The sequence below is a fragment of the Pararge aegeria genome, chromosome 6 (assembly GCF_905163445.1).
Source record: "Pararge aegeria chromosome 6, ilParAegt1.1, whole genome shotgun sequence".
Classification (NCBI taxonomy): Eukaryota; Metazoa; Arthropoda; class Insecta; order Lepidoptera; family Nymphalidae; genus Pararge; species Pararge aegeria.
Window position 1 is genome coordinate 15,294,487 of NC_053185.1, and position 20,009 is coordinate 15,314,495.

General features: G+C 35.1%; 1 protein-coding gene across 1 annotated transcript in view; it reads right to left on the reverse strand.

Moving 5' to 3' along the window:
- Window positions 1-291: 291 nt before the first annotated feature.
- LOC120624242 (U4/U6 small nuclear ribonucleoprotein Prp31) overlaps window positions 292-20,009 on the reverse strand; it is a 29,481-nt gene continuing 9,763 nt past the window's right edge. The window contains exon 9 of the mRNA XM_039890681.1: window positions 292-507. Coding sequence (XP_039746615.1) covers window positions 397-507 — 111 coding nt within the window. The 3' untranslated portion in view covers window positions 292-396. The remainder of the gene's footprint in view (window positions 508-20,009) is intronic.

Genomic DNA, 20,009 nt, shown 5'->3' on the forward strand with positions numbered 1-20,009 from the left:
GCATTGGAGCAGCGTAGTGGGTCTATAATGAATAGTGGGTAGGGTGAAGATATAAGCACGTAGCCGAACAATGCACTATATTAACGTATCAGATACTTACACCGATGGAATCTATCTACTGAATAAATAATCGCTTGTGGGATTTTTAGGTTGCCTGATAATATTATTGTGATAATATAATTGAGATCATAAGAAAGAAATCGACATGCTATTTATTAATATGGTATCGGTATAAGGTCCTTTACCCCATACAATTCTCTAGGGCATAAAACAGATTAAAAAAACATAACATCTAGATCAATAATATTTATTCATACATTATTTTGTCACATTATGCCTTATTCAAGTATAGCTTGGAAATTGTCGGCGCGTTCTGTCATGACTTAGGAATTCCGCTCATGTTGTCTTTTTGCCAACGGACAAGAATCCGGACGTGTTCGAAAAATATTTGGCGTTGGCTTCATTGATTCGCGTCTCAGCAGCTTGCGGATTCACAATTTCGAGACCCTGTAACAAAAATCAAAGGTAAATTACATGTAATAATGGTCCTTCGAGCCGGATGTGAGATAAAACTAATAAAGACAACAACACTCTCTTTATTCAAAAGTATCTATAGAAAGTAATAAAATGTAATATTTCAATATTGCCTTATTAATTTATTTAGCATCATATCATATGTGCTATTATATATACATATGATATGATGCCGGCAAGAAACTCAGCAGTTGCTCTTTTCAAACATCAACAAAAAAATTAAACTCCTTTGAATGTGAAAGCGATTGAAAAAAAAATAACAGTTTTTTAATTATAAAACATTATCACTGTCGGTCTCTGTTCAATTGTCCATTCTATAGACTCATTTTCAACTTCCACTTTAATGATGATTGTGACCGCAGTCACGACAAAGAAGAACACGACATTAGCAATAAAATTGCCAACTCGATACCATTTGATAGCAAAACCCGAAGCTCCGCTTTACGTTCGCCATTTCTGGCTATTATCATTTAGATCTGTGATTACTAGTCGCGGTGTTTCAGCTCCGTCATACACAACTAGATAAGTAAGGCAATGACGTTTCATTTGTTCGTAAAAGCGCATTTTGTTGGCCGCTGTGGGCGCATGATTAGACGTTGCGATTGTCATTGTAATAACGATGATTCCGCCTTGACTTGGTTATTTTTAACCGAGAAAATCTCATAATACACGCGATGTCGCCGATACAATGGCGACAGTGATTCAAATAAATGAATAACTCGTAAATAATGATTGGTGAATGGTCGTAGAAAATGTTAATTAATCTACTAACTTGTATAAGTTAAATGAACAATGAAGCGTTTGGTGGCGATTATTCCACAAACAAAACTACCGCCTAGGATAGTTGGAACCAATCATCAAGTTTGAACAAGATATGTTGTGGGTGACCCCAAATAGCGTGGGAAATAGAAATTCTAAGTACATCTATAAACACGCAGATAGGCTAAGCCCGGGACAGTTTTATGATCTCTGTGTATTATGCCCTCCCTACGTTAATGTGCATTATTTTTTTAATCGCATTGGAATCTTCTAATTTTCTTATAACTATCTCCAAAATGCAGGCCTGTGTCAAACTTCGTCAAACAACTAAATATAATACAAATGGCATATAACTCCCGTAGAAACATTGAATTTTTTAGGTTTAAAGTATATGCCCGTCTTCAGGTGCAAAATATCACGGTCAAGATGCGGTTAAGCCGAAAATGGGTAGCAAAAAATTGCATAAACAAAAATACACTTTCATATTCGCACGAGAAATACAAGCATGGATAGTATAAAAATATACTAATAGTAAGTGATTTTGAGAAGTCCGCGCACAGATAACGTATTACAACCAATGAATTGTTTATGGAATCTATTAAAGCGTAATCACATCAAGCATTTAAATGTTTGAGATTGCCTTTAAAAATGTAAATTATTGTAATGTGGCTATTTAAATCTTTCGATCAATCTCGCATTAAGATAACAAGATCGGGGAAATCTATGGAATTACATAAACAGATTGATAAAAATTTAAATCGTTACAGTAATTTAAATTGATGAATAATGGATGTTTATGGAGATAAACTCCTTGTAATGTACCCGACATTACAAGGAGTTTATAATTAATCATTTCGTTTATTAAGAACATTTTAGTAATTTGACTCGTCGTTCGACTCTAGATCATTATTTTGAAGACGTCGAGGTATGTTAAATAAGTTGTCATTTAAAAAAAATTGTGCTTACAGGCAATTATAGTGGTAATCCTGACACTTATTTTGAGATGCGTGACAGACATATCGATAAATTAGAGTCGTATTAAGAAATCTCGTGGAGGTGGACAAGACACGGTTTAACTAATGAGAAAAGTTAATAATAAAAAGAGAGAGTAAATTTAGATTTTGCACATTCGTTATAATAAAGCGGGTGTGGGTGGAGTTTAATTACAATAACATTATTAATTTTGATGGCAGAGTGGCGCAGTGGGCAGCTACCCTAGATAGCGATGTGTGTATTGTAGTAGTATATTTATTTATTTATTTTATCTATTGAAGAAAGTTCAAACGACAGAATCAGAATTAAAAAAAAAACCGCTTAGTGTGTGTTGCAATTGTACACAAAAGATTCTATACCAAGGTGCAATATAAAACACTCCAGTTTCGCTACTAAAAGAACGCTTATCTTGTATGGGGTCTCTCACGTTATCTAGTTCTAGAAAATCTATGATTTAATTTAAGTTAAATTTGCAAACAGAAGTCCGGTATTGTTTTTTCAACCATCGTCCAACCACCACAACAAACCAACCACGAGACAAACCAACCGTTAGTAGGTACCTACTAACATTTGAACCAGTGGTTAGCATCAACATCATGTCAACCATTGGACATCCACAGCTGGACATTGGTCTATCCAAGGAAGTCCAGAAGTGGGTCCAGCGTTGTGTAGCACGTTTGTCTATCTTCAATTCCCAGGGTATTTTCTACAAGGCAATACTTAGAACATGTCCTAAGTTTAGAAATCGGCGTTGTCGATCCACAACTACATAGCACAGCGTCGTTCAATTCAATTCAATTTTATTTATTTGCTGATACAGGTAAATAGGTGTTACAGGAAAAAAATATATGCAGTTCTTAACTGTACCACGCCAAATTGGCATGCAAATTGTTTTCAGGGTAGTGTTTATAATTTTAATTTGTTACTACTAGGTACAATTAAGATATTGGCAATTACAAATGTTTATAATAACACAATACAATTAATAAAATAATAAATTACAATTAAGTTTATATGGGCACATGTCAAAGAATACAAATAAATTAATAATTACTAACAAATGTCATCTTAAATATTCATCAATAGTATAAAAAGAATGTCTATTTGAATATTGAAATAACTTATATTTTAAACATTTCATGTCATTTATTATGTCGTCCGAATATGTGACCCCATTTTAACTTAAATGTAAACACAGCTAATCTACTGTTGCTGTCACTGCTTTGTTTATGATAGCCTCGTACACGTTATTTCTATAAAAGCATCGTTTTATTTGTTCTTTACTTTTGAAACAAAAGTTTTTCATAACTATGAATACCTTGATAAAAAATCGACTTGCCTTGTTTATATATACACATTAGTTATACATAGTCATATAGACAAAACTACTAGATATTTCATAGCATGTTATCATAAGTGGTAGTTTTCATACTATGAATGCCACGGTAAACAAACCATACGTTAATAGGTAGGTTGTGAATTTCAATTTGAAATACACTGGAGTTATGAAACATTTACCTTTGTTCACGCATGCACATAAACACTACTAAGGACCGCAAAATATCCCGCGGCGTCGCAAGCGCATAATCTTTGCTGATTGCCATCTGCCTAACGGTGATACGCCTAGCGTTTGTATCAAGCATGGCGCAAATGTTTGTGGAATTCTGGACCAATTTTACAGGTATTTCTGGGGACGTAATTTTGTTGCAGTCTATTGTTAAATATACCTATAAAACAATAGACTGCAACAAAATTACGGGTTTTTTTGTCATATGCAAATTCATTGTTTATTTAATTCAAGGAATAAAATAAAAAAATATAAACTACGGCAATGCACACTACGCCATCTAGCCCCAAAGTAAGCGTTGCTTGTGTTATGGTAACTAAGATGACTGTTGAATATTTTTTATAAATAATATACACAAATACATATAATATAGAGACACTGAAAAACATTAATGTTCATCACACAAACATTTTCCAGTTGTGAGAATCGAACCCACGGCCTTGGGTAACGATCCTACGATAATGAATATTGATATAATGAAAAGAAAGTACTTACTAAATTAATGCAAGATAACAATATTAAACTTAATAACATATAACTCAATGATCGATTCAGTTATAGAACAATGTCTCTAACTCCAAAACATTTTATTCCCAGCTCCCACAGAGTACGTAAGAAAGCCATAGTAAAATTATTAGAATAAATAAAATTAAACCTAGGCATCGCCTAAATAGAATGCCTAATGATTTAGGCGGTCTATAAAAAGACGTTTCACCAACTGTTAGATTATAACGGTTCTTGTATGCCTAGGATTCTTTATGCATCTAAGTGGCAAACCAACGCCTATATGGTATATGGTAGAGTCACACAAACATGCATACTTGACGTTTCACAAGTGCTTATAAAGTAGGCCTACTTGAAATAAATGAATTTGAATTTGAATTTGAATATAAATAGCAACTCTTTCAGGGCATTCAAGGAACACATCCTGCACAGCGCCACCTAGTTTACATAGACTTAAAGCGTAGGTTTTGCGCTGTGAATTCAAATAGGAGGTTCCGGGTTGGACTCCTGGCAGGGACCATTTGGGAATTTATATATTGTGGCCACCACCCTACCGACAAAGACGTGCCGCTAAGCGATTTAGTGTTCAAGTGCGATGTCGCGTAGAATCCGATTAGGGATATGACTATTATACTATTATACATATACATATATACCATATATTGACGGCCGACTGGCGCAGTGGGCAGCGACCCTGCTTTCTGAGTCCAAGGCCGTGGGTTCGATTCCCACAACTGGAAAATGTTTGTGTGATGAGCATTAAGTGTTTTTCAGTGTCTGGGTGTTTATATGTATTTTCTAAGTATTGATGTATATATAATTCTTAAAAATATTCATCAGTCATCTTAGTACCCATAACACAAGCTACGCTTACTTTGCTAGTTGGCTACTTACTTGGCTAGGTGGCGATGTGTGTATTGTCGTAGTATATTTATTTATTTATTTATACTCCCTTACAGGTTAGCCCGCTACCATCTTAGACTGCATCATCACTTACCATCAGGTCAGATTGCAGTCGAGGGCTAACTTGTAGTGGAATAAAAAAAAAGGTTTATAAACCTCATACGCCTGAATTATACCGCAGGCAGGAAGACTTGAAGACTTTCGGATTGGCTGCCACAATGAGCTACTAAGAAAAAAAACATTTATTTGCTTAGCCCGTGTAACACACGTTGTACGCGTATTGCCAATGAGTTGGACAAGTATGACCAACATGTTGGTATATGGTCATATGTATAAGACGCTAACAAATGCAATCCTGTTGCACATGAAGATTCCGGGATTCCGTTCAAAGTGGCTAGACGCGAGCGGACGCCGCGTCGTAATGGCACCCAGTTCTCTTAGGTCGTTAGCACTTAGGAATAGTGACTTTAGCAGAATAATAGTATTGGAAACCGCAAGTATGAGGAAATTAGAGCTAATAGCATTATTAAAGTGATACAGCCAGGAAAGGGTAAATCGGGACTTGTAATCACCACAAACGACGTTTTGCTTGGGATACACCTACCTATATGTTCTCCTATGAATACCTATTTGTTCTCGCTCTTGTTGTCTCCTAATCTTAAGGTTGCCTGGCAGTTATCGCTTTTTAGCGATAAGGCCGCCTTTTGTATTCTACTCCAGTTTTTTGTGTTTCTCTCTATTCGTCCTTTATTTTCCTAACTGTGTAGTGGTGTACAAATAAAGAGTTTAAATAAAATAAATAAATAATACACCGTAGGATTTTTGTATTCAAGGTTACATGGGAGTTCCATTAAAAATAAATTACAATAAATGTTATATAACATTAACCTTGCTATAAGGGGCTGACTTAATACAATTAAAGATAGAAACAATTAAACGAATTCACGCTCCAAAGCCGCCAAAAACACGTCCTTAACGACCCGGATAGTCAAATTACGACCGAATATTACAAATGTATCTGGAGATTTGAAGTACGACTCGCAGACGCAACCTCTGCACTATCGCGGCGAAGACGAGGTCCCCGATTTTTGAAACCGTGATCTGAGCTTCGCGGAATACGCCCTAAGGTTAACGTATTCACGATATCATGGAACTCTGGAGCAGTGTCTTATTACCTAATGTGCTGTTGTACCCTTATGGTACAACAGCATAGTAACAAATTGTTTATGGGCCAGAGAGTGACAGACTTTACACACATATTTTCACGATTTTTTTTTAATTTTTTTTATTTATTTATTTATACACTTTATTTGTACACCACAAATAGTAAAAAAGAACAATGGACACAACAAAAATAAACTTAAAAAGTAGGATACAAAGGGCGGCCTTATCGCTTAGTAGCGATCTCTTCCAGGCAACCTTAGGATTAGGAAAACCAAGGGAAACCGATTGGTGGGGTGTATTATTATTATATACATACTTACGAACAATTACACACTAATACTTATCAAGATTACACACATAAAATACTAATAATAATAAATATAAAAAATAATAAACTAATATATACTAAAACATACTTAAATATGAGTAAGAGTTAATCACTGTCGTCTTTATTGTAAGAGATAATGGAAAAATGCACCCTATATTGTCCTCTGGGATAGATCTAATGATCAAGATAAAGAACAAGATCTATAAGAGCCGTATATAGATGCATTTATCCACATTACTAGCTGTGCCCTGACATAGGTATTATTCTGTACTCGCGTAAGAATAATACGTACGTCAGATAAATATATAAGTATTGAGTATTATAAACTGCAACAAGTGATATTTTAGTCTACAATCTTAACTGTATAGAGCTATTTAAGATCCGTCACAAGTGCACCCAAGCTATAATATCTATCGAGTATTTGCTACCCACGCTAACGTTCGTGAGCAGTTTCTCCAGTAAGAGTTTTTACGAAATTCGATGTCGAATTTCTGCATACATATTGAGTCAGTAAGAATGTGCAATTAAAATATCATTATATCGGTAGTACATGAGCCCGGTGTCATTGGTGTTGTACAGTCTGTGAGGTGACGATCATATGTAATCACTTTAAAACTTGCACGAGCAAGGTTTAAAATATGTAGGTGTATTCTACTCTGGCTTTACAATACAACTCACAAAATCCATCAAAAACTTCACTAAAAAGGGTAGGCGAAGCATTAGAGATGCTGATGAGATTGAGATAAATTGACGAGATTCACGCACGGTGTTGAAGATTATTTTTCACTTTGAAATAACACTTTTGGAAATCTTAGGTGCATTTTTACCTTAAGTACTTTATAATTCAGGAAACTCACCAAAACTACGAGAATCATAGATGCACACTTACTAGGGGGATTGAGCTTTGCACGTTACGGTTCATTGAGCGGATTTCTGCGAGGCGTGTGGGATTATTTTGGTTTTTGCTCTTGGCATTTCTTAGTAAAAACTTTTCACTTTAACAATAATTTATTTTTGAATTATAAATAAAGCAACGGGCGTAAACGTAAGCAAGTATTATATTATTATTTTGAAGTACAGTACGTACTCGTACGTATACTACAAATGAAACACTCAACTTTTCTATGGTCGATATAATTGTCTTATATCTTACCCGAAACATAAACATGGTTCGGACCCCCCCGCTTCGCCGGCCTAGATTTTGCTTTATTTTATTTAAACAATAAACTTACATCATTAAATTTTTAATTTAAGTCTCATAATATATTAAATCATTTATTTCTCTCCGTATTCATTCTCTTCTATTCTCTTCTCGAGCGGGTGAAGATCATTATCTACACCCGCGTACACCCAACAATAGAAAATCATCATAGTAAATAAAAGCTGTATTTGACAATTCAAATATAGGAGTGCTCCGATCGTCACCAAACTTTACAGGATTACTCGCCAGGTCATATCCGGAGATTCCCTGAAAGTTTCATTGAAATCGGTCCAGCCGTTTCGGAGCCTATACGGAACATACCGACACACTTTCTCTTTTATATATATAGAAGATACCTTAAAGGCTCTAAATAAGCATTATAGTAACATAAACCTCGATATGGTTAAAATAATTCTGTTTTAACGATCATGTTAAGCTCCCAGTTTCTCCATACTTCATGATTTATAATATTATAGTTGGTTTAAAATATGTTCTTAATGATGCCTAAATTAGACACCATTGCAAATAGTGAAAGAGGGGCTCTTGGTAAAGTCGAAGAATTCTAAATGAATGAGAAATAAGCAAGAACGACCTCAATGAAGCTGATGATGATGACAATGACCCTAATTAACTTCTTAGGTTTTTTTCAGCAAGTATTTTAGTTTTTAACTTTTTTAAATGATGCTTTTAACACTCATACTCAGACTAAAGCGTTAGTATAGCGTAAGTTCTGTGTTCATAAATTACATTTAAAAACTTTTTTATTCCACTACAAGTTAGACCTTCATTGCAATCACCTGGTGGTATAGATGCAATCTAAGATGGTAACGGGCTAACCAACTATGACATTTATATTAAATCCATACAGTAGGATGGCAGTGATAGTAATCCTAATCAGTTTCAATGCGACATCGTACTGTAACTTTAAATTTCTTGGCGACACGCCTTTTTCGGTAGGGTGGTAACTAACCAACCAAGACGGAAGCCTCCCACCAGACCATTTCAAAGAAAATTTTAAAATTACGAATTGCCAAATTTGCCCTGCCAGGAATCGATGCCGGGACCTCCTACTTAAATTCACAGCGCTCACCGTTGTGCCAGAGAGCTCGACAAAAGATAGAGCAAAAACGCCAAAAGGATACATTTCTTGTCTCCCCTTCAATCTCCATTTATTTTGTTTCTATTATTAGTTGTTATAAGAGGCAATAGAAATAAACTCTACTTACCTATTACGCTTCATATTATGTCAGCCCGCTGAGAGACTGACGAAAGAACGGACAGACAGACAGACAGACAGCGGATGGATAGTTAGTAATACGTTCTCGTTTCAAACCCTTCGAGTACGGAACCCTAAAAATCACCCAAATGCGAGTCGAACTCGAATTCAAAGGGTTCCGTACCGGCGTCTAACCACTCCTGTAGTACCTACTAATAGTGGTAATAATGACATCCGTTGACGTTGCCCACGTTTTTTGTCCGCGTTTATAAAGGTTTTTCCCAATCAACTGTTTTTCTCAAAAAACAATCCCGATCATTTGTTTTATTGGGATAAAAAGTAGCCAATGTTACGTCCTTTCAACTTACCTGATTGGATACTTAGTTGCGGCGTAAAGGAGTCCTTTACGCCCCAACTAATACTAAGCAAACAAACGCACTTTCGCATTTATAATATTAGTAAAGATTAAACATGGTGGTTCATTGTTTAAACGGAAGTTTTAGATAATCAATTTCGAAACTGCGAGCTTATTGGAACAAGTAGAAAGTACAGATCCACTGATTTAATAGTTACAAGGTTTCGTATCGCATTACATTTTCTATCAACAATGGAACTAAGGTACATTTGCATACAAACCAATAACATCTAACGGCAACATCTAATAGAATGTCAGCAGCTTCACCAGCAAAGGGCGTCATTTCCATAACACAAATACCAACAGCGAGACCTAAACGGTGAAAGTCCTTACCAGATCGTCTGTAATACAAATAGTTATATTTTCCTATTACAAGAGTTGCCTACGTGCAAGTTGTAAGATGGCCAGCAGGCCGAGTCTGTATCTCAGTTGACATCAAATTTAACTGTGGAAAGTGGCCACCAAATAAGCTGTTAAATGCATATTTTTAACTTTATGCAGAATAAAATTGTCTTAACTATACACAATGACAAACTTCAAATACAAGATGGCGATTTTTTTACTACTCCCCTGTATCAAATGAAAGAGCTTGACTAGTACAATAATGCAATATTATAAATACGAAAGTTAGTATGGATGGATGTTTGTTACTCTTTCACGCAAAAACTAATGAACCAATTCTACATAATTTTGGAATGGAAATAGATCATACCCTGGATAACGCATAGGCTGCTTATTATAAGGTGAGACAGACAAGAGAAAATATGAAAATTAAAAATTTAACTATCCCTGCCGGTTATCAAACCCGGAACTTACCATCAAAAAAACATCAACTACAATATTTTCTGTTCAAAGAAGGAAACTTTAAACAGCTATAATATTACTTTAAATGTTAATAATCAACTTAAAATAAATACAGAAACAAGGGGTACCGAGCCGACCATATGCCAGATTTCTACTTTCTCGATGAACTTGAAATATTACGCTCGCCCCAGAAGTTAGATGGCATTAACGATACTACCCATCCACATTCAAGAAAGTATCGTTACGTTTTACGGTCTATAAATTTTCATTTCAGTAATGTTGCTATTATTTGATAAAGGTGCATAGTGCACACTGCGTCCATTCATTTTAGATGCTAAGCTTCAATGGGGCCCACATATAAATAATTTTAATAGCGAACAGACTTAGTTTTGCAGCATACGCGGTATAAAAAAATAGTCATATATAGAAACTGCTAGGCTTGTGTATTTTAGTTATTTTCACAGCATTATGTCCTATGGCATCTTATTACGGGGTAATGCTGCTGATATAGATTCTATTTTCGTCCTGCAGAAAAGGGCTGTTCGTGCGATATATAAAATGGGCAAAAGAGAGTCATTAAGGAATAAATTTAAAGAAGTTAAAATAATGACGGTGCATAGTCAGTACATATATCTGAATTTAATTTATGTCCATAAAAATATAACAAAATTTAAAAAGAAAATGGACTGTAACAAAATTAATAAAATAAACTCGTTGTGCAGTTTACTAGGCTACACAACATTGCATTTTCATTCAAAGGCAATTGTATATTATTTTATAACAAGTTACCAAATGAAATCTTTGAGATGTCTCTCAATAAGTTTATATAAAACGTAAGTTTACAGAAAAATCCTATTATAATATTACTTAAACGATAAAAAAGCTTGGGTGTGAATCGCTCTAGCTTCATAGTTTAATATAAATTTACTGTGGTATGATGGTAATAACAAAAAAAAAATTACCCAGCTAAGTTTGTTGTGGGCTCTTTTTAGACCAGGGCGCGTTTGAAACCCTCGTAGCTTAAGATTTAAGTTGGCCAATTATGTAAACAAATATGTATGAACGCTTCATAAGTGCCTGTGATAGGCCTACATGAATAAAGAAATTTTGAATTTGAATTTGAATTTTGAATTTGAATTCATAGGACGACATTCATTTGCACTATGCAGCCTTGTAGTCTGATCTTATTAATATATTCTTTATTACCATTATTCAAACTACATTATCGTTAGGCAGGCAGGCCAGGCATGCTGGTTTCCTTTCGATATTTTGTTGAATATTATTTGTTTAATTCAGATAGAACCCATCTCCATATACACGTCAAAAAAGCAAAAGTATTAAGTTATAAGCAAAAGTATTAAAAGATATAAGAAATAAGGTATAAATACAATTAACATATAATAAATTAACCCTCTTTTACGTACACATATACCTATTATGGTCCCCAACGTGATACAAAGCGATATTTAAATTGCTTAAATTAGAAACGCTTATGATTCTGATAAGTTAAGAGTTCCTTTCCCTGGATCGAACTGGGTCGCGTTTTATTTTAGGAAATCAAGTTAGCCTATATAATAGACGATATATTGACATTAAATCTCGTTTCTAAATATGGTTGGAAAAATGCAGCTTTATTACGTTCAACGTAACGTGTAATCCCTACTAATATTATAAATGTCAATGTAAGTTTGTTTATTACGCTTTGTTAGAATATTATCAAATATAATGTTAATTAATACAAGTAGCGCCATCTATGGACATTGAGGTGAAAGTTTGTGTATTGTCTATGTATGAATGACTTGCATTAAATCAGTCTATATGAAACCAACAACCAACGACTTTTATTAGGTTATGGGCTACTCAGATTTTGTAAAGTAAATTAAAGTTATTGCGTTTTTAGAAGAGTTATTGTTAGTTTGTTAGTTTATTTTACGCGTGTGACATCAATCAAGATGAACTCAAGTCTTATTGCGAGTGTGCCAAAGCTCAAGGGTCGTGAAAATTATGATGACTGGGCGTTCGCCGTACAGAACTTGCTAGTTCTTGAGGACACGGACAAATACCTCAAGCAAGAAGCAGCGGCGACAGATGCAGCACAGGCAGTAGCAGATGCCAGAACACGCGCAAAATTGATCCTGACTATTGACACATCATTGTTTGTGCACATAAAGGAGACGAAGACCACAAAGGAGTTATGGTCAAAACTCAAAGCTCTATTTGATGACGCGGGATTTTTAAGAAGAATAACTTTATTACGTCATTTAATCTCCATCAGACTAGAAACATGTGAAGATATGACTAGTTACGTTACGCAGATTGTGGAAACTTCGCAACGATTAAGCGGTACTGGATTCATTATAAACGATGATTGGGTAGGGTCATTATTACTAGCTGGTTTACCAGATAAGTTTATGCCAATGATCATGGCAATAGAGCATTCCGGGATCCAGATCACGGCAGATTCCATAAAAACAAAATTGTTAGATATGGAAAATGGCGGCTCTGTTGAAGTGAATGTAAATGACAACTCAGCACTTATTGCTCGAAGTTGGCAGAAAAAGAAACTTGGTAAAGTTGGCAGCAATAGCAAAAATGGCGGACCGACTCCGAATATCTATGCACCGAGTACGTCAATGTCAAACTCAAATGACAGAAATAATAAAACAATAACATGCTACAAATGCAAACAATCAGGACATTTCATGTCTCAATGTCCATTTAGAAACGAAAAAAAAGAGAAGAAAAAGCAAACAAATGCATTTAGTGTTGTTTTTCTGAGCGGTAACTTTAATAAATGTGACTGGTATGTTGACTCGGGAGCCAGTACACATATAACTACAAACGAAAGTTGGTTGATAAATAGGACGAATTCGTCAAGTTTACCTGAAATCACAGTAGCAAACAACATGAAAGTGCCTGTATTATGTGCCGGCGACGTAGATGTCACGACGAGTTTCGGTTACAAGGTAACAGTGAAGAACGTGTTGTGCGTACCGACTCTTGCGACTAACCTGCTATCAGTTAGTGAATTGATAAGAAATGGAAATAGTGTTGTGTTTGAACCCAACCGATGCCTCATAAAAAACAGATTAGGCAATCTAGTTGCGGAAGCTGAACTTGTAAATAATGTATACAAGTTAATCTTGGTAAATGAAACTTGTTTGTTATCATCATCAACAGTAGATGGACAAACATGGCATAGAAGGCTTGGACACTTAAACAGTACAGCTATGATCAAGATGAAGCAAGGTTTAGTCAATGGAATGGATTACTCAGACAAATTTGTGACAAGTAAGTCTAGCTGTCAAATTTGCTGTGAAGGCAAACAATCAAGATTACCATTTACGAAAGGTACACGAGCTACAGAAATCTTGCAGATTGTGCACTCAGACATCTGTGGACCGATGGAGTGCAAATCCATTGGTGGTGCAAGATATTTTTTGCTATTTATTGACGACTTCACCAGAATGACCTTCATATACTTCTTAAAGTGTAAAAGTGAAACACTGACTTGTTTTAAAGAGTTTAAGTCAATGGTGGAGAACTTTCAAAACAGAAAAATAAAATTATTGCGCACAGACAATGGATGTGAGTATTGCAGCAATGATTTTAGAGATTTTTTGAAACATGAAGGGGTAATTCATCAAAAATCAAATGCTTACACACCAGAGCAGAATGGACTCAGTGAAAGAAGCAATCGCACCATTGTGGAGAGAGCTAGATGCCTACTCTTTGAAGCAGAATTAGATAAAAAATTTTGGGCAGAAGCTGCAAATACTGCAGTATATCTCAAAAACAGGTCTACAGCTTCAGGTATTGAAAAGACTCCATATGAGATGTGGTTTGCTAGGAAACCAGATTTACAACATTTACGTGTATATGGGAGTCCAGTGATGGTGCACACACCAAAAGAAAAAAGAGCCAAGTGGAACAGAAAATCAAGAAAACATATACTTGTTGGTTATAGTGATAATGTCAAAGGTTACCGAATATATGACCCAGTAAAGAACAAAGTCACCACAAGTAGGGATGTTATAATACAAGAAAAACCCAAGCCACAAGAGACAGTAACAGTTTCTCTAGAAAGCACAGATTCAGTGGGGGAGTTGGTAGAGGAATCTGTGGTGAAACTTGAACCCCTAAACAAATCAAGTTCTTCAGAATCTGATTATTTGGATGTTGATGAAGAAAGTTTAGAGTCAGAAGCTTGTGGAGAAAACCTGAACACTGAACAGACTAGTTCAGCTCCACAGAGTACAGAAGAAGCTTCAGATATACCACATGCAGACTCTACTACACCATTTTTTTCAGAAGTAACAGAGAAGCGTCAGAGGAGAAAGCCAGATAGATACGGTATTGTCAACATGTGTGCTACAGCTACAGGAGAAGATGAACTGGTATATGCAGAGGCCATCAGTGGGCCAGAGCGACTGATGTGGTCGCAGGCCATGGCAGAGGAGCTGCAGTCATTCCAAGACAATCAAGCATGGGAAGTTGTTGATACTCCCAGCAATGCGAGTGTAGTGCAATGTAAGTGGGTGTTTAAAAAAAAAAGTTTGACTCTGACAATAAAGTGTCATATCGTGCGCGGCTTGTAGCCAAGGGTTTTACCCAGAAGGCTGGTATTGATTACCAAGAAACCTTCAGTCCAGTGATTAGACATTCAACCCTGCGTTTGTTGTTTGCCATAAGTGTCCAGTTAGGCATGGATATCACTCATCTAGATGTGAAAACAGCTTTCCTTAATGGTCATCTAAAAGAAAGCATATTTATGCATTTACCTGAAGGTTTTCCCATAAATAATTCAAATAAAGTTTTAAAGTTGAGAAAAGCTGTTTATGGATTAAAACAATCATCTCTAGCATGGTATAAAAGGGTTGAGGAGATACTATGTAAATCAGGATTTAGAAAATGTAAATTAGAACCCTGTGTATTTGTTAAAAATCATAGTGATAATAAGAAAACTATAGTTGGACTGTATGTCGATGATTTTCTAGTATATTCAAATTGTAAGTCTGAATCTGATAATTTAATAGAGATTTTAAGCCAAAATTTAAAATAAAGAATTTAGGTCAAGTGAGAAATTATTTGGGCATGAGAGTTAACATTAACAAAAGTACCAATATAATTACTTTAGATTAAGAACAGTATATTAATCAGTTACTTGAAAAATTTCATATGTCTGAATGTCATGCAGTAGAAACTCCTATAGAATGTAAATTGAATGTTGATAAGTCTAATGTATGTGAACAAAAGCTACCTTATCAAAAATTAATAGGAAGTTTAATGTACTTAGCTGTCCTAACTCGCCCTGATATTTCCTATTCAGTCAGTTATTTAAGCCAGTTTAACAACTGTTATTCTTATGTACACTGGAATTGTGCAAAAAGAATTCTGAAATATTTATCACAGACTAAAACCTATTGTTTAAAATATTCTAAAGAAAGTGCAGAGCTTGTAGGTTTTGTGGATGCTGATTGGGCAAGTGATGCCACTGACAGACGCTCATATACTGGTTTCTGTTTCACTAAATCAGGTGCTGTAATTTCTTGGGAGAGCAAGAAACAAAGAACTGTTGCTCTTAGTAGTTGTGAAGCAGAATATATGGCTTTGTCGGAAGCATGTCGAGAAGCAATATATTTACAGAAGTTAGAGTTTGAAATAATTGGTTCCTGTACTAAAATTATTATGTACAATGACAGTCAGAGTGCATTAAAGTTAGCAAATAATGATCAGTCACATAAACGGTCCAAACATATTGATGTCAGGTATCATTTCATTAGAGAAGTTTTAAGAAATGATATAATTGAAGCTAGATATTTGTCAACAGCTAACATGCCTGCTGACTTGCTAACCAAAGGTCTGCCAGCTGTTAACCATTATAAGTTCATGAAAGATTTTGGAATTGTTAATTTAGAATAGCCAAGGCAGGACTGTATACTGTATTTGTTATTGTATATTGAGTTTAAAAGTTTTTTTTGTGTAGCTTTACCTCTCCACTGTATGTAATACTTTGAAAGTGTTGTTATTTTTGATAAAGTGGGGGTGTTAGAATATTATCAAATATAATGTTAATTAATACAAGTAGCGCCATCTATGGACATTGAGGTGAAAGTTTGTGTATTGTCTATGTATGAATGACTTGCATTAAATCAGTCTATATGAAACCAACAACCAACGACTTTTATTACGCTTTCACGCAAAAACTAATCAACCGATCCTCATGAAACTTTGTACACATATTGTTAGAAGTAATATAGGATACTTTTTATTCCGACATTATGCTCGGTTCCTTTGAGAGAGGGAATGAGGAGGAACACTATAACTCCGACAAATTATAACCGATTTAAATAATTATTTTTGTACTATAGAGGTCATAAAATTTGTTTAATTTTGCCCACACTGTGAAACCCCTCATTTAAGGCTTAGCGATACTGAATACTTAATTTTTTTTTAGATCTACAACTAAATTTAATGCCACATCAAAAAACAAAATCGAACGCAGACGAAGTCGCGGGCAACAGCTAGTAATATTAAGAAGTATTGTGTCAAGACCGTGTACACAACTATTATTCTTATATTCTTATTATTCCTTCGCTCGTCTGGTTTTCATAAGTATATGAAAGCTAATAAATAAAGAAATTAACTAAATGTTAAATGTAGATGTATGGTAAAATCAAATATCTCTTGCAAGGAATGCTGTCTTTGTATATCTTATTCATTATACTTTCCCCAGAAAGAAAAAGTAGGTAGGTACATCTTAATAATTGCGCTCATAGTGTTAATAATAAGATTTTTTTTAAGTTTAGCGTTAATTCAAGAGCAATTTAGTAGTTTTACATATATCGTTTCTTTTCACATAGAAAAACTTTTAAATTGCATTACTAAAGTATAACTAGCATACTAAACAACCAGCGTTTCTACTCGGGAGAGTAAAACGACGTGGTGAAGGAAAATGTCAATCTGGGGGCTTACTACCATCGCTTAAAGCAGTATTATTTTAAAAGGACTGTTTATACGACATACCTTGACATCCCATAAATAAGACCTAATACTGAAACAAGAATTGTCTTCACGCACGTTTAAAAAAATACCTCCAGAAAACTTAGCATATGTAATAGTAACATAGCACCAAGCTGTGCTGAATGGGGAGTACAGACAAGGAAGGCCGACCCTAAATGGGAAGAGGTTCTAGGGGCAGAAGAAGAATTACTCTGCATCAAGAACGACGACGATAACAAGTGGAAGAAATCTACCATTGCGACCACCAAAACATAAACTTATAACGTGGAAGGGCTTGACTTGACCTGATTCGATTTCAGAACGTTTGCAATTACAACGCGATCTAAAACGTGTCCGCTCCGTGTACATTTTTATTTTCTTGTTACCACCCGACATCGTACTGGAACGCTTAATCGCTTGGCAGCACGTCTATGCCAGTAGGGTGGTAAACAACCACGTTTCTTCATAATTAGATAGAGAGATATAAAGTCTTTATTGCATATACAGAAAAAAACTAATTAAACAAAACAAAAGGTAAATAAATATATCCAGACAACCTTCAAATATAAATATATTACGACAACGCACACATCGCCATCTAGCCCCAAAGTAAGCGTAGCTTGTGTTATGGGTACTAAGATCACTGATGAATATTTTTATAAATAATATACATAAATGCTTAGAATGTACATATAAACACCCAGACACTGAAAAATATTCATGCTCATCACACAAACATTTTCCAGTTGTGGGAATCGAACCTTCGGCCTTGGACTCAGAAAGCAGGGTCGCTGCAAACTGCGCCAGTCTGCCGTCTTTGGTTGATGAAGCTTGCTTCGTACGGAAAACGGGATAGTGCAACATTCAATAGATGAAACTTTGTCATACAATTTTAGTTAACAAGACAACGTGCACAGTCGGATACCCATTTAGGTAGAAATATGGTCTAGAAAAACATATATTTTTACGCTGTTAATAACTTTATAGATTTCTTAATAGTGAGTGTATATTGCTTTAAACTCATTTTGGAATAATCAACCTCTTAAAACCTCAGCCAAATGGTGTGCAAGTGAAACACTATTGCTGAGCAATGATGGATTGAATATCTATTTTATGGTCCTTCATGCCAGATTTCGTGTCTATACTCTGTTTTTGTGCGCATTTCTGTAAAAATTACACTGTCGTGTTCATTCAAGAAACACTATACTCGTAGAAGTGTAATAATAATTGATCAATCTCGATTGCTAACAAAAAACCTACAACACGAAATGATGGCGCGTATCTTTGTATAAAACACTCGTATAAGCATATTAAGAATACGTGAGATAATGCAAGGCCCATTATTCAGTTAAGATGACAATAGAACTTGTTAGTAGTCGAGTACGTCGACACAGTTTCTAACAATAGTTCATGTGTTTATGTAATTCACTTAACTTTTTTCGAACAGTTAATTTCATTGATATCTTTCCACGGATCATGAGTCAGAAATTAACTCTTCGCAATTCATAATCTAACACTTGGCGCGTCTTTCTCACGGAGTACTTATATACTTTTTTATGTGTTTGCTAATTAGCACTTGAAATTTCTAAACTTAATACATAATTTAAGAAAAACGTTGCTTCATATTTTTTATTATATTTGCATATTAACCTATGAATTAGGTAATTTACATATATGGGAATTAGTAGTTGAATTCGGCTGGGCTTATCACAAAAATAGACCAAAAGAAGAGTCAAGTTCTGTATAAAGTGTGCAAGTGATAAAAAATATAAAAAAACTCTAATATTGAGGGAGATGTGAAAGATAAAGTGTAAATCACAATTATATGGTGACTTGTTTTTAAATTTGTTAAACACATTGACGGAATTATGAAAAAATATGTAATCCGCCTTTTTTTGGCGGCGGCCATCTTGGACCGGAGAACACTTTCGACTAATTCACCTATCACACACACGCACACACGCACACACGCACACACACACACACACACACACACACAGAGACGCACACACACTTTCACACACACACACACACACACGGCAAACTTAAAATTCGTCGTTTTTGGGTATGTGGTTAAAAAAAGTGACTTTCGGCATCGACATCGGCATGTATCAAAGCGACCAACACTTCAGAGTTTACCGATAGCCGACTATGCAGGGGAAAAGGTTTCGCGCTGTATCGATTAAACGATGCTATCAAATAGCTTTATTATCGTCGTGTTCTCTATTCGTATTCGAGATTACGGGAATACAGTGATTCTAATCTAACTTTAATTTCTCTTAAGGTCGAAAGGTCTAATAAAATATATCCCATTCACTTTTAAAGGTCGTTTATCAAACTTGCTTTTTAAAAATTTTAACCCGATACAAAACACTTTAAACTCTAACACTGTCTATCTGTCTGTAGCTCGCAGTTGTATAAACCGATTGTGATGCGATTTTTTCTTTTTGAAATCTTCTTTGATTTGATTTTCTTTGATCATTTCAAAGTATAATTTTTGTTATTATTTTAGGCGTTAGAATTACATCAGCTCAATTCCTACCTACTTGAAGAAGTTCACGACACCTTTCACAAGAAATTTGGTGCACAGTTTCTTACTTCGGTGGCCTTTCCAATATA